This window comes from Zootoca vivipara, chromosome 3, assembly GCF_965207765.1.
Source record: "Zootoca vivipara chromosome 3, rZooViv2.hap1.1, whole genome shotgun sequence".
NCBI classification, from domain to species: Eukaryota; Metazoa; Chordata; class Lepidosauria; order Squamata; family Lacertidae; genus Zootoca; species Zootoca vivipara.
In genome coordinates, this window is record NC_142586.1 from 55,631,600 (window position 1) to 55,647,490 (window position 15,891).

At 40.8% G+C, this 15,891-nt stretch overlaps 1 protein-coding gene across 8 annotated transcripts in view; it reads left to right on the forward strand.

Moving 5' to 3' along the window:
• Positions 1-15,891, forward strand: part of LAMA2 (laminin subunit alpha 2) — a 372,327-nt gene that overhangs the window by 198,031 nt on the left and 158,405 nt on the right. For 4 of the 8 annotated variants that reach the window (XM_035109029.3, XM_088666122.1, XM_088666125.1 and 1 more), the window contains exons 13-17: positions 574-675; positions 2,516-2,727; positions 9,866-9,977; positions 14,574-14,627; positions 15,189-15,302. In XM_035109029.3, the coding sequence (XP_034964920.3) occupies positions 574-675; positions 2,516-2,727; positions 9,866-9,977; positions 14,574-14,627; positions 15,189-15,302 (594 nt within the window). The remainder of the gene's footprint in view (positions 1-573; positions 676-2,515; positions 2,728-9,865; positions 9,978-14,573; positions 14,628-15,188; positions 15,303-15,891) is intronic. The other 4 variants (XM_088666123.1, XM_088666127.1, XM_088666128.1 and 1 more) reach the window with 1 other exon arrangement.

Here is a 15,891-nt window from a genome sequence, read left to right on the forward strand (position 1 = left end):
CGCAAGACACATTCAGTATTTGCAGCCTAGTCCTCCAGGCTGATTGGACATGGAGTCCCTCTGTTTGAGCCTTGAACCTGGGAATTGGAGAGGATGGGAAGCGGACATGATAAAAGAGAGACATGCATCCCTAATCCCTCCAGCAATTTAGTATCGTCCAAATATTATATCTTGCGCATTAGGGTTTTTCCAATAAGAAAAATGAGTCAAAAACATTATGGTATAGCTATGGCTTTTATTATATATTTTTTAAAAAAACCACCAACTTTATTTATATCCAGCACTTTAGAAAGAAAAAGAACATATATGCTTGGTTCCCAGCCTTTAGAAGTGTCTGAAAGCACTTCTATCAGAATTGCTTATTTGGAGTACTGGAGGTGGGAGGAGAGAGAGTCGTGTACAGGAAATGAACAGTTTGTAATGATTTTTCCTTGGGGCTCTCTATCATCCACATGTCCTTTTGCTATACAAGAAGTCCTTCCCTTGAAAGCGCTGTAATTGGAAAAGAGTAGTTCAAAATGGTTAAAGGCATGTTTTCTGCTATGTAATCAGCATCATTCTTCTTTACCACAGATAACAGCTGCTGGAGGACATCTGAAATTTACCGTTTCATATGACCTCACAGGGGAAGACGATGCTGCGGAAGCAATGCTGCAGTCTGATGTCATCATAGAGGTAGAGTATTGCTTCCCTGTTTCTTTGAAATGCTCATTGAAAGGATGGGTTGCTAGTGACACACAGTCAGCAGACCTCATAAGGCGAAAAGAAGAAGCTAGCAAGAAGACCCTTCCCTAAGATGCTTACATTCCAATCTAAATTGGAACCAGCAGTGAAGGAGAAGAAAAGGGGATGAGTCAAAGAGCAACAGGGTGAATATATGGAAATGCAGCTGCATATCCTTAGTTTTTGTTTGGGGTGATGAAGACTAAAAGCCAAAGAGGCAGGGAACTTCCCCTTCTAACTTCTCAAGGGCTGCATTTCCTTGGAGAAAGGAATTGAGAGCCACATACCGCAAAATGACCAGGGCCGATAGATAGATAGATAGATAGATAGATAGATAGATAGATAGATAGATAGATAGATGATAGATAGATAGATAGATAGATAGATAGATAGATAGATATAGATAGACAGACAGACAGACAGACAGACAGACAGACAGACAGACAGACCGAGGGAACACCATTCACACCCACCCACAATTCACACAAATCAAATATGTGTTTAATATAACATACACATTACACACCATATTAACATAACCACACACCTTTAACATGCAAACACAATCACACATTGAGCATTCCATACACACATGCACACACACACACAAATAGCCCACTGTATAGTGCCGGACATCTGTTTCTGGATCATCTGAGCAGTAGAATGGCATTGTCAGGAGGGGCAATTGAAACTCTTGTCCTGCAAGATCTCTTCCCGCCCCGCCCCCACCTTCTGGTCAAGCTGATTGGGGAAACGGCTAAGCAGCAGCAGCAAATAAGATTCCTGCTCCTTAGATTCCTGCATTGCAGGGGGCTGGACTAGAAGACCCTTGGGATCCCTTCCAACTCTACGATATAGTACTCTGATTCCTTTGGGAGCCGCAGCTTCAAGGTTCTCTACATCTTGAGTTGGTCGCTCCCAGTGGAACCAGTGCCCCTCAAGGTGAGAGAACCCTTCATGAAACTTTAAGCAGTGGCTGAAAGGGGAGATGCAGGGAACATTCAAAATCTCATTTGATGCTGGCAATAAACTACCCATCTCCCCATTCAGCTGCCGCTTGAAGCTGTGGCTCCAGAGGACAGCATTTTTGCAACCCCATTTGAACTGCCACCAAAGCAGGGAGGGCAGACCCCAAGAGAGACTGACACACTGTTCAGAATAGCTATGGCCACTGCTTTCCCACCTTTGGCTTAATTCAATGGTAATAAATATTGCAGGTGATGTAATCTAGTGCACAGCTAGACATCCTTAGGTCCCATTAGCAGTGTGTAGAATGATGCTCAAAGACTTGACATGAATTTATTTCATTATTAAGTTCATCCCAAAGGAGCCCAGAGAAGCGATGTAATTATGAAGAAAGATAATTACAAAAAAGGGCCCATTTATTTCAGTGAAAAAGGCTTCTGAGTAAGTTGTTTAGGATCGTAGTCTAAATAGAATAATCAAGCTGACTGGGATATGCACTCTGTAGGCAGGTTGCACTATTTTATTGCTGCATTTATTTCTATTGTATAGTTGGTAACAGGCAGCATAATTCTAGAATTTCCCCCCATGAAAATGCAAAGCTGTGACATCAGTTACCAACATATTATCAAAATTTTGCATGCATTACCTTGTTGCATCATTATCCAGATTTCCACACCAGTGAAAATATCAAATTCTAGAGGGTGTATCACGTGTATGAAAATTGCCTTGTAGCATATGCCAAAGTGCTGTGCTCTCTATAAATATGTGGCATTATGTGTCACTTCTTTAAAATGTTTTCATCCTTAACATTTATAATAATTACTAGGGAAGTGGCTTGAGAATCAGCACGTCGCAAGAGGGAATTCACTTGAACCCGTTTGAAGAACACACTGAAGAAGTGTTGCTGAAGCACGACTTGTTTCTGCTGCATGGCACTGACTTTCCGGTCAGCAAAAGGGAATTCATGTCTGTGTTGGCAAATATAAAGAGTCTCCTTATAAGAGCTACATACAGCTATGGGATGAATGCCATCTACAGGTAATTGTTGAAACAGCATTTTGTTCTGTCTGCAGTTCTATTAAGCAGGTTGATCATTGCTTCTCCCCAGCACCATCTTAATTTAATTCCAGATGGTTTTGCTTTCTTGGATCAGTATCACTAATTCATTAGCTTCTAGTGGCAAATTCAGCAGCAGCAAAGTCGCTGGTGAGCAACAGGGTTTTTTAAAAAAATTAATTTTTAATTTATTCAAACTAACCAATCACCAGCCCACAAATAGGTTTAGGTAAAGAAGATATAGGATGGACAGATAATGACTCAAATAGTTCACAAAGGCAAGTAGTTAATATGCTATTTGGCCAAGTGTAACATACTAAGGGGTTGGATTTAGCAAAGTGTAACATACTAAGGTGTTGGATTTCTCAGTCATTCGGCTTCACAAATGGTGCACACTGCTGCAAAGGGGCAGTAACACTGAATGAGAGTAGTACCCAATGCCTGCGTGTTGAGTTGCAGTGAGATTCCTAATTGTCTCTGCACCACTAATAATTTCACTGATGCCTCTGCAAGAAAGCTGGCGAACAATTGAGCTTGGACACAGACTTCTATTTTATTAAGAGCCCCAATAAACTTTGGTTTATTTTGAATCCTCCCTATTTCCCCCTCTGATTTAGTTGAGATTCTTGCATTACTGGGACTAGATCAGGCATCCCCAAACTTCGGCCCTCCAGATGATTTGGACTACAATTCCCATCTACCCCGACCACTGGTCCTGTTAGCTAGGGATCATGGGAGTTGTAGGCCAAAACATCTGGAGGGCCGCAGTTTGGGGATGCCTGGACTAGATGACCCTCAGGGTCTTTTCCGGCTCTACGGTTCTATGATTCTTTGAAACTTTCGGATCATGCTTCCTTCCACTACTGTACTTGCCCATCCTGTCGTGATGCACTCACCTGTGTCAAAAACCCCTATTGCTAGGACAGCCCACTGTACTAAATGTGCCAAACCTAACTTCCTAAATATGCTAAAGCCAAGATCTGGCAATCTTTCACATTGAATACAGTTTCCTTACCATTTCATGTTTCCTTGACTTTACACAGCCGTTGTTCTGTTTCTTTGTTCACCCCACCTGAGTCTTTAAACTGCTGCATCTCTTCAACCTTGAGTCATCTCAAGGTCTTTGATCTCTGTCAGCTCAGTCTGTGCTCCCTGTTTTTCTTTTGTACCTGGAACTTGCTTTTCAAAAACTTACGCTGTTTGAACTCTTCCTTATCTTTCAAATTCCTCCTCAGAAATAATGCAGTTTCAGACTTGTTCTACCTCTTGACCTTATTCCGTAACTAGCTATAAGCCTGTGAATACAGCCAGCTTGAAATCTCATGCAAGGCACATCATCCCAAACTGACAAATCCAAGCAGTGCAAGATTGGCAGATTCCCTGGAATACCTCCTGACATTGCCCAAAGAGTTGCAATGAGTGGTTTCACTGCTCTTACATCTTCCCCTTTAGTTACAGGTAGGTAGCCGTGTTGGTTTACGACTCTTTACGACTACAATTGGTCTACAGGAAAAAGCAAGATTTTTTTTAAAAAATTTCCCTTTCCAGTAGCACCTTAGAGACCAAAGCAAGGGGTGAGATGGCTAAAGATAGCTTTATCATGTATAATGAGATAAGAATCCAAACACCATTACTGGTCCCAACAACATCAAACATACCATCTCAGGACTATTTAGTTGCTCATCTTCTAACATTGTGTATGCCATCAAATGCCAACAGTGCCCCTCACTGTGTATTGGACAAACAGGCCAAACCCTATGTCAAAGGATAAATGGACATAAATCTGACATCAGGAATCACAAGACAGAGAAACCAATAGGAGAACACTTCAATCTCCCAGGACATTCTATACAAGATCTCAAAGTAGCTGTCTTATTACAAAAGAATTTCAGAAACAGACTGGAAAGAGAAGTTGCTGAACTGCATCTTATCACCAAACTTAAAACCATGGAGAAATCTGGTCTGAATAAAGACATTGGATTCTTATCTCATTATACATGATAAAGCTATCTTTAGCCATCTCACCCCTTGCTTTGGTCTCTAAGGTGCTGCTGGAAGGGGGGGGGATTTAATCTTGCTTTTGTAGACCAATTGCAGTCGTAAACAGTTGGGTTTCCACACCATCAGTCAATCACCCATTCCCACCACCCTTCTGAGTAATACCCCTCCCCACCCTCCCACTATACATAAGGGTCTGGTGACTTCTGTTTCAGTGTATCTGAAGAAGTATGCATGCACACAAAAGCTCATACCAATGACAAACTTAGTTGGTCTCTAAGGTGCTACTGCAATGAATTTTTATTATTATTTTGCTTCGACCTTCCCCTTTGTTATAGTTGCACATATGGTGAGAAATACTGTCTGGAATGTCCTTCTTGCCCTGTGCAGCAATAGCATCACAGCCGATGGGAATGCTTTAGGGACTGTATCTCTGAGTATCTCCAGCCTGGGCTTAATTTGCAATGTTTATTTCTATGTACATACATACATACATACATACATACATACATACATAATTTCATTTGTATGCCACCTTTCCACAGTCTAACTAGGCATCCCCAAACTGCGGCCCTCCAGATGTTTTGGCCTACAACTCCCATGATCCCTAGCTAACAGGACCAGTGGTCGGGGAAGATGGGAATTGTAGTCCAAAACATCTGGAGGGCCGAAGTTTGGGGATGCCTGGTCTAAATTATGCCCAAGGCAGCTCACAACATGAAGAAATACATAATTACAACATAACAAAAACAGTCATAAACAATAAATAAATAAATAAATAAATAAATAAATAAATAAATAAAACATCAAAAAAATACACAACCAGACTGAACGATTGCCACGTAAATCATACTAAAATCTAAAATAAAGATACACAAAAATAATATCAATAGCAGCAATAATCCCTCCTGCAACAAAACCCCCTAAGCAATACCCCAGCCCAAGTGTTTGATCAGCTGCCTCAGCTTCTGCAGCTGGAGTCAGTCAGAGCCCTGTTCTCCCAGGCCAGGTGGGGAAATGACTGCAAGGCAGGGAGCAGGTCATCCAGGACTCACAGTTTCTGAACCACTTGATTGTAAAAAGAACCTCTAAATGGTTTACTAAAAAGGAACCATTGATGCAATAATATTGCATTAGTGATGGATTTATACTGGACCATGGAGACACCATAGTTTTTCTGCAAAGCTTCCCCAGTGTTATACTATCATTGCCATATGGAGGAGCACTCTTGCACAATGACAGCAGGACAAAAATAGAGTGGGAAATTTGTGGTATAAAAAGTTACAGTGCAGGATTTTGGCAGGCTATTATGACATATGTACAGATTGGAAGTGAAGCATTTCCCCCTTTTCCCATTTTGTGTCTTTCCTTTATTCAGCTATGTGCTGGAAGTCCTCCACATCTCTCTTTTTACGCCTGTAGAATGAACCATATACACTGTGAATCTATAATACATTGCAGCCCTGTGCAGAATGTTTGAAGCAAATACAGATGAATAGATGGAGGAAAGTAGGATCATGTCTTCTGGCTTTCCCCCCAGCCTTAAGGCACCTTCTGTTTGCATATATCCTGACACATGTAGGTTCCATAGGCCAGATCTTTACCCTCCATTTTTTTAAGTGTAGCCCATGCTATTGGAGCCTATGTATTTATTTATTTTACAATATTTATAGCTCGTTCTTCACTGAATGGTTTTTAGTTACAGAGCAGGAAACAAAGTAAAAGAATAAACAGAGAAAAACAACAGACCATCATTACAAAATCATATACACAACTTAATTGTATGATAAGGTAAACAAGCAAAACTGCTAAAGTTAATATTTAACCAATTTAATCCAATTTAAACGAATACCCAGGTAAAAACATTCCAACAGATTGATACAGATTAAACAATTCCCACATCTTTTTTTTCACAAACAGCAGTCCATTCCCCCCCCCTCTCTGTGTCTCACACAAAAAGGGCTACATTCCTTGCCAGTAAACTCTCACTCTGTGGCTTTTGAGTAACTTAACATCATTCACCCCACTCTGCAAACCATCCAGGCTCTCACCCTTGTTGCACACAAGCACCCACAGCAAGAAACTCCCATCTCTTATCCACAGCAGGAACAGAGCAAAATAAAAGTGGGGTAGCAATAAGGTGCAGCTGGTGTTTCTCTTATCTTCCCAGTCCTGAGGAAGCTCATGGGTCTCAAGGTCAGTAGGGCTGCCAGGTGGAGATGTGCAGATAGATCAGGCATAGCCAAACTCTGGCCCTCCAGATGTTTTGGATTACAATTCCCATCATCCCTAGCTAACAGGACCAGTGGTCACGGATAATGGGAATTGTAGTCCCAAACATCCCAAGGGCCGGAGTTTGCCTATGCCTGAGATAGCTTTTTCTGGTCTCTCCCATCTCTCTTCTCCTCACCAGTTGGCACAGACAGTGTTCAAGTTGCTCCAGAGCCTGCACATGCAGGTGTATGCATGTAGACCCTGGCACAGACAGGGACTCTAATACATGACATTGGTGGGGAAACAGCAAGCACAGAATACACATAGCCCTTTGTGTATTCACTGCTACCCACTCCCAAGTGCCTGCACAGGGCTAGTAATATGCCAAAGCAGATGGCAGGATATAAAAAAGTAAGGAGTTCCCAACTCAGTATGGGCAATTGGCTTGGCATTCCTTCATATTTCTTGTTGCACTATCAACACGGAAGTGCTGTAGCAGATGTTCACATCTATCTCCTCCTTGGAGCATCCTAGCTACAATCACTGTGGCAGATAACTGCTGCTCCTTCATAAAGTATATTGGAAATCTGCAAAGATGGTGTATTAAATAAGCAAACCAATATTGTTAGAGCTGTTACAGGAGTAGAAAAGAAGGTGCCCTACTCTTATTGCCACCGTGCTTTTTCTGTGACCTGCATATTTCCTGGGTTGGTAGCAGTCCAGTAGTGACTGGAACAATAAATTTCCTGGCGCTTTCATGAAAAACTGCAGCAAATATGACTTAGGCTCCATGTGGTACGAAGAAGTGTGATAGGCTGGTACACATGTAGCCAATATTCAGATTTCAGTACATCATGAAAGTTAGTCAGAGAATACAACTGTGGAATAATGTTGCGTGAAATGCAAACTGTGCAACCCAGAGGCTTCCCAGCAGCATTATATGGGGGCGGTGATTTTTTTCTTTTAATCTCAAACTACAACAATTAATATAATAGCAGATCGTAAACTCTGCTGCTATTGCTCCAAATGCTGCATCTCTTTTAATCTTGTTTGCATTTGCAAGTCAACAGTGTCTGCCACACTAGCAGTCATATTAAATATTTGGTCTAGAAACTCAAATTTCTCAAGTGTCTCCAAGATCCTGTGTCCCATTACTGCCAACATTATGTACTTTAATGTCTTCAGCATGGCACAGAGGAAAAGAAATTACTACGTTGAAGTGGGGAAAAATTGCACTGCTGGTTGTTTTTTTCAATGAGTAAAAACTGTTAAACACATTAAAATACCATTTACCAAATAGCAGAACCTAATGAAAATTGGAACTGTTCAGTGAATACAAATGTGGAATAATACTGAGTGAAATGTTCTGTGTGTAACGGTTTCTCATTGTTCCAAATTATATCACATAGTACTGGAAGAGACAATCTGTGGTTCAATAGGCAAATGGGATAATAAGACCACTGGCAAATTTTGTTGTGTTTATAATAGGCTTTAAATTCTTTTGATTTACTCTTTGCCTTTAAGAATCTTACTAGTACTTTGCAAGATGAAAACGATTGATCCCAAAAGGAAATTCTTATCCACTGTCACAGAGCAGTCCTAATAACCCCATAACAAAAGCACAGAAAAGCACAAAGCAGCCCTAGTGGTAGTCATTGCAAAGCCCCAAAGTAGAACATTACAGATAGAGATGGGGGAACAAATGTGATTCAGTTCACATTTAAAGGTAAACTTGCCTAGTTCGCACATCCCAAAGCAACTTACTAACCAAAACACAGCCATTCTTTGAAATTTGCACTTTTTCAATTTAGCAATGTAGTTCTCTCTCCCAAGTAATGTAAACAACAATGAATGAACAATATTGATCAGGACTGTGCAGGGGTCATGCCAAGAATGGCCCATGCCTCCCAGCTGACCAGGGACTTAATGGCCTAAATGACCATGGGAGAAACACTCGTTGCAAGGCTTCAATAGTAAAATCTGGCCCTGTGTCATTGCATGTAGCATCAGATTAGGTCTTGCCACAGTGGCACATCTCATGAACAAGACTCCCACTTCGGGCCTCAGACAAGCTCTGTGCAGGGCTGCTATTGATAATTGGTTGATGGGCACGAGAGAAACATAAGGGCTTCTTGGCAGTAGCTCCAACTTTGCAGAATACTGTTCCTGTGGAGGTATGCATCACCTCTTTTCATTATTGGCCTTCAAATGTGCTACAAAGGCAGGTGTTTGGAACCCCTTTTTCCTAAAAGGACAGTATTGTGCTGCTGCTCTGATATGTGTTGATACTGCCATTAATATAGCTGGCCTCACTGTCTTTTTCAGTGTTATTCCTATCGATATTTTACGGCATTTATGGTTAAATTCAGATTTTGATTGTATATCTTGTGTTTTCAGCTGGGAGTCACTTTGTGAGGGCTAGGCCCTAAAAGGTAGCTTTTTTATTTTTTAAAAAAGGTATAAAATTAATAAAACTATGCAGTATGTTAAAAAGTCATACAGATGTTAAGAAATCTTGTATGCTTGGTGAATGCAATTAAGGATTTCAGTGCTTTAAAGTTGGAAAAGAGGATTTCATGGTGACAGTTCCTCAGCTCTGGGTTTTGACAAGCAGCCTGCTTCTGTGTGTGTGTGTGCAATGGAAGTAAAAATACATAACTTGCAAGCTAAGCACAGTCCCCCAGCTGCTGATCCACTTGTTGTGACAGCTTTCTAATGTGGGCTTGCCACAGTCTAAACATGAATGATATCAAGCAAGAAGAGGTAGAGGCGATGAATAGAAAGACCCACCTCATTTTTAGCAAACAATTCCCCCACTACACTATCTGTTCTAGGAAACATTGCAGGATTGATGTTTCTTTCACAAGTAAATAGTAATCTTTCTCTCTCTCTCATTTTTGCACTCTAGGTTGAGTGATGTCAGCCTGGAAGCGGCTGATCACTTTTCAAGTGGACAGAAATATGCATCTGCTGTGGAAGTTTGCCAGTGTCCTCCAGGATATTCTGGTACCTCCTGTGAAGTGAGTATCTCATTGAACAGATCCAGCTCCACTTCAAAGATACTGTATGTCTGAAATGTTCAAACCAATTCATGGAAAGTGAGTGGATAGACAAGCAGCAAGTAACATCTCTTTCTGGCAACCCCACAAAACAATCATATGTGTGCATACTGGAAGCAAGCCTCACCGTGTTAAATGAATCTCAAGTAAATCGTTCTGGAGTTGCAGATCCACTTTTTTATTTTAGTTTGAATTGCATGGAAGAAATGTCCTTTCTTCCATTCAGCTGTGCTTCATTCTTGTGTGTTTTTTAATCATCCCCTAGCCTCATTTTTGCATCCTGTGATTGGGGAAGCCCTTGTCTGTTTAAAACTCAGAGCAACCATGGTGGCTCCAGGCCAAATTATGACTACTGCACAAGTTAGGGATTTTTTCTTCTTAATCCTTTCACTCCTGCTGAAAATCTCCCACCCACTTCCCTGCTATTATTTGTCCAAAATCTGCTTCAGTAAGTTGTTAAAACATTTTGGAACTTTTCTTTCTCTAGTCCCTTACACTTGCAATTGAAAGAAACATTGCTTTTGATACTTTCCTAAGTGACTGTTTAAAACAATAATACAGAGAGAATTTTGTTATCAACAGTTCCCCCTTGGCTTGATCGCTTCTTTATCAGCCATTATAGTTACAGAAACTTGACACATTCAATCAAAGTATGTGTCATGCTTGAGTATTACAAAGCAAAATGACATCTTTGCGCTTGATCTGATATGCAGCCCTTTTTCCAGAGTTTGGTGTGATTGCCTTTCCCCCATTCTGCTTTCTCTGGGATGCTTGCTTCATTGGTTTCGAGGGTGCAGTTTTGTTGAAGGTGATAAATGTAACATTCCCATATTTTCAGCACTTTCACCAAAATGCTATCAGCATATTCTCAGAGTAAGTGCACATATGCTTAACTAACTCATAGAGGCATTGCTCACGGTGGAATGCAAAATCCTTCACAACCATGCCTCTAAGGAAGCACTTTAAAACACAAAGATGTTCGGTTTCACAAGACTATAAACAATATGCCATTTATACAGGCACTCTAGGCATTGACTTGTCAGCTCTCTTTTCCTTGAATGTGTGCCATGATTTTATATATTTCATTTAGGACTTAGAGCCTTGATTCATAGTAAACATTTTCACTTGTTCCTCCTATTAGAAATAATAATACAGAAATAAAAGAAGAGGCAGATCATAAAGGCTGGCAAGGGATTTGTGGGTTTTGTAGTTGTTCAGAACCTTGATTCACCAGAAATGACAGTGAGGTGAAAGAAATTAATCTGTACACCATGGACAAGGATGACCCTCTTGTATGTTCTGCTTTGAAAAACAAACAAACAGCAACACTATTGCCTGTCTCAAGGGCATTATTTTTATGTGCTTCGCATTATAGGACAAACAACAAGATCATTGAAAAGCATTCCTTGGTCATACGAAACCTGACAGCTTTTGAAATGCATTTGTGATGTACAAATGCCATGAAGAGACAACAGAATGAAACAATATGTTCCTTTAATTTCTGTTGTTCTCTCACATCCCGTTCTACCTTTTATCTGAGGAGTAGCATATACTGGCTTCTTGTCCACAGCCAAGCAATTTGGCTCACTATTAAAATATCTACTGCTTACCTTGGCTGTCTTCTGAAGCTCTGACTCATGCATTGAGAAGTTTCCACCTTGACCTTCATCAGCTTCTGTCCTTCTTTGTAATTAAAGTTTAGCCTGCCCTATATTGAAAACCTTAGATAAATGCTCCCTCTGTAGATTTTCTAACTGGAATCAAATACGAATTACTAAATATAAACAAAAATGGAAGTCACATACAGATTGTCTAATGCATTGAAGTTGATGCAAAGCACTGCACATAGTAGTGCCAAATTTGAATGGGACTTCACAAGGTTCAACACACAGCTGATTGATGGGTTTTCAGAAGGCCCTTTCAAATCTTGATCTTATTGAAAAATAATGGATGGAATTCTGTGCCACGCAATGGTGAACATCCTGTCATCAAAAGCATTGCAGCTTCCCTCTCCCCCTGCCCGACTGTTCTGGGGTTTCTCCTAAATGCACCCTGAGCTAATTTCAGGAGGCCTTGCGGGAGGAGAGGGGCTAAACCCCTGTCGCACCAGTGGCATTGCTGACAGGACTCACTTGATGAATCCCACCCATAGGGACATAAACTGGATTTTTTTTTGTTCACTTTTATACCAGCTTCCAGCAAAGAATCTTGGAATTTTTTGTGAGGCTATTGAAAACCAGCTGTTAAAATTCCCAAATACCTGCCAAATAAGAAAAGCCACTCCCATTCCCATGATTCCCTGGGGCTTGACAGTTAAGCAAGCTTTGATTCTGTTCTGATGAGATGCTGCATGACTTATCATCCAAATTCCAGTGTGCCATACCTGATCCTGCTCACTATTTCGGGGTGGGGAGATATGAGTGTTGCATACTTCATAACATACAATTCATTGTAAGGCTGGGACTTTTCTACCAAACAAACAATTTATACATTTGGTCTTCAGAACTGCTCTGTGCCCCTTACAGATTGACAGTGAAGAAATAATGTTTTTATTGAATTCATTTCTTGCATGCATTTATTAAGAGCATCCTGCTTGCAACTTGAACTGGGCAAGATAATAAGGTGTTGCTTCCTTGCCTGACCTTCAATGGCCACATGTCTTTTGATTAAGAGTAGAAGCTTGCAGATACTGAAGAATCTTTGAATTGTTCAAGGGAGTTCAGAAGTTCAAAAGAAAGGGAGCAAAGAAACAAATTCTTTAAAATACTTTTGACTGCTTTCTTCCATGTTGTCATGGAACATAACATACTGTAACTAGTCATACCGTGCTTGCTGTTGAGCAAATATTTATGTCCTTCTCTTTGGGTGCATTTTAACAAAACAAGAGGTATATAAGATTATGTATGTTGTCAAGACAAATGAACAGGGCAGACAAAAAAGAAAGGGCTTCTTCACACAGTGTATAGTTAAACTCTGGAACTGGCTCCAATAGAAAGCAGTGGTGGCCACCAACTTGGAAGGCTTCAAATGAGAATTAGACAAATTCACAGAGGATAAGTAGTAGTCACGATGGCTATGTTATGCCCCTGAACACCAGTTGCTGGGAATCATGTGAAGAGTGCAGTTGCACTTGTGAGCTTTTCATAGGCATCTGGTTGTCCACTGTGAAAAGAGAATGTTGAACTAGATGGGCTTTTGGCCTGACACATGTTCTTATGAGCTATAGCCCTTCCCCTTGAATTCAGAACTGTACGATGATTTTTAAAATATATGGCAGGTAAGGACTGCTGCCTGGCTTTTTATTCTGAAGAGCAAGCACAACAGTCGGGGTTTTGCTGATAAATCACACCTACAAGATGTCACCTCCACTGAGAAATGCCCATTGATATAAATAAAGTGTACTGAACACTGCTAAAAGTATATATGTGTCACACATTTTGAGATGACAACTATCACTACATGTATAAATAATTAACTTATTGTTTAATGAGGACCCACATGCATATGGAGAGATATAAAATTTCTGGAAATATTGAAGCCAAGTGGCAAGAATGAAGAACAATTTTGAAGTTTATGCAAATATATGCAATTCTTACTTTCTTATCAAGCCTAAACTTATTTTACGACCTCAACAACATTAAGAGTATCATTTATTTATTTATTTATTTATTTATTTATTTATTTATTTATTAGACTATGAAATGTACTATTTGGCATATTTGCAACATTTGAAACCAGAAATGTCTTAGTTTGTATGACAGATATACCCAATGTGGTCTACTTCCTATTGTGGGTCTTAGAGCTCGCCCAGTCAAACTTTTTTTTCTGAGGCTTTGGCACCTACACTAGTTATTTTCCATTTTTTCGCCCCATCTGCTTTTTATCCTCTGAGTAGGCAGGGCAATTCCCCAGCCAGTAGTACAGAATATGCCATAGTAATTTGAGCAGTTCTAGCTGGTGGCGCAGAAGGTGCTGCGTTGCACACCTGCCTTCTCAATGCCATCCATCTTTCCTGCTTACTGAGAGGGAGGGAGAACAGAGCAAAGCAAAGCATCAGGATGCAGATTATGAGGGCACATTGGTGGAGCCAATCCCCTCTGTCCCTTACTGCTTTGAGGGAAGAAGTGAAAAGATTGACCGGGGGGGGGGGGGGCGCAGGCCAACAGAGAACAGAAACAGGGTGCTTGTTTCTGGTATTACCAAACTGGGGAAAGGCTTTCTCTGTTACTCCAGCGTTCTGGGGAAAATGCATGCAGCATTGTGGTTGTAATGTGCATGCACACTCCCAGCAATGTGGAGGCAGCTCCCATGTCACTAGGTCTGTGATGCATGCTTTCTTTTCTACCTTGGCTTCTGCTTCTCATTAATCTTTGACCAATATAACTCACGTGGTATTTCAGCCATGATTTGCAGTATCAATAAAAGAGCCAGTCTTTTCTCACTTCTCTCCTTTCCCCACTTTCTTTCAGTAATTTGTCTTCTAACTATTTTCATTCTGTAAATCTTGGTATGCAAAGCTGTCTTACTTTCTACTCTTCATTTCTCTTACCTTTTCAGAAGAAAGAACAAGCTAATGCCTCCTTTAGTCTTATACCTGCCTATTCGGTTAAGGTCAGTTTTTCACAGACATCATGCCAGGAATATAGGTTTTCAAGAGGTGTTTCAGCACTTGGGTCTTTATTGCTTATCACGGTGGTTTTCAAACTCTGGGACACCTTGAGGGGCATAGAACTCCTGGAAAGGGGGTGCCAAGTAACAGGGATCCTTCCCACCTGCCCCAGCAAGACAAATATGGGCAGGTTGAAAGTCCTCTAGCAAAAGGTCATCATTGAAGCTTTGTATGATTTTTGTAATTTCCCCATTATTATTGCTCGTTAACATATGTTATGTCCCTGTCTCCTGGTAATTGTGTTTCCCTAGAAATTATTTGTGGGGAGGGGGTTGGAGGGATACTGTTTTATTCCTTTTTCTAATGCTCCAGTTGGATTGGGCCACCACACAGACCTTTACACACAGCAAAAGCCTGCATGCAACATTCTCTGCCATAGAACAAGTCGGTGCTGGGTTTGGAGGAGGCAGAATGTCATATTGAGCACCTTTATTTTTGTCAAATGTGCTCCTACACCACTTCCTCATTTTTTTAATACATTCTCAATGTTTCATCTTCTGCAGTCTTGTCAGCCAAGGCACAGGAGAGTCAATGGCACCATCATTGGCGGAATCTGCAAGCCGTGCACATGTTTTGGTCACGCAGAGTCCTGCGATGATATCACCGGAGAATGCCTGGTAAGTGCTGACTGACAGTGCTGAGATCAGCTCAGTATACCAATGCAATTGAATTAACTACCTTAGGGACTATGAGTACTTAAGAAAAGAAGCAGTGATTTGACAGGAGAGATCTTTATATTGAACTGCTTCTGAAGTTAAACAATCTCTTGGTAACATGATAAAGTAGCTACTGAAAATAAGGGCAAACCAAAAGGGTTCTTTACATTACCTGGATAGCAACAGGTCCTGCAGAAAGCAGCAAACAGAATATCGCAACAAACTTGGCAATGCACAATAATCTACATCTAGTAACCTCTGTTGTGGGTCTACTTTACACACATAATAGTAGTAACCGAATAGTAAGTTTCGTTATTGTGCAGGAATGATGGTCAAGGGGGAGAAGTGTAAGTATTGCAAAAATTATGAAGAAATAGTGTGAATGGGGAGGGCACATGTTTTGAATGAGATGGAAAGGTGCTTTTCCCTGATGGAATGCATATATTTGGGATAGCTGCCTACTAATTCAGCAGTTTTAGTGCATTTATTACCCAGAATAATCATGCCCAGTGTGCCACTGTTTCCAGCCTGCTCAGTAGCTATTTTGAAT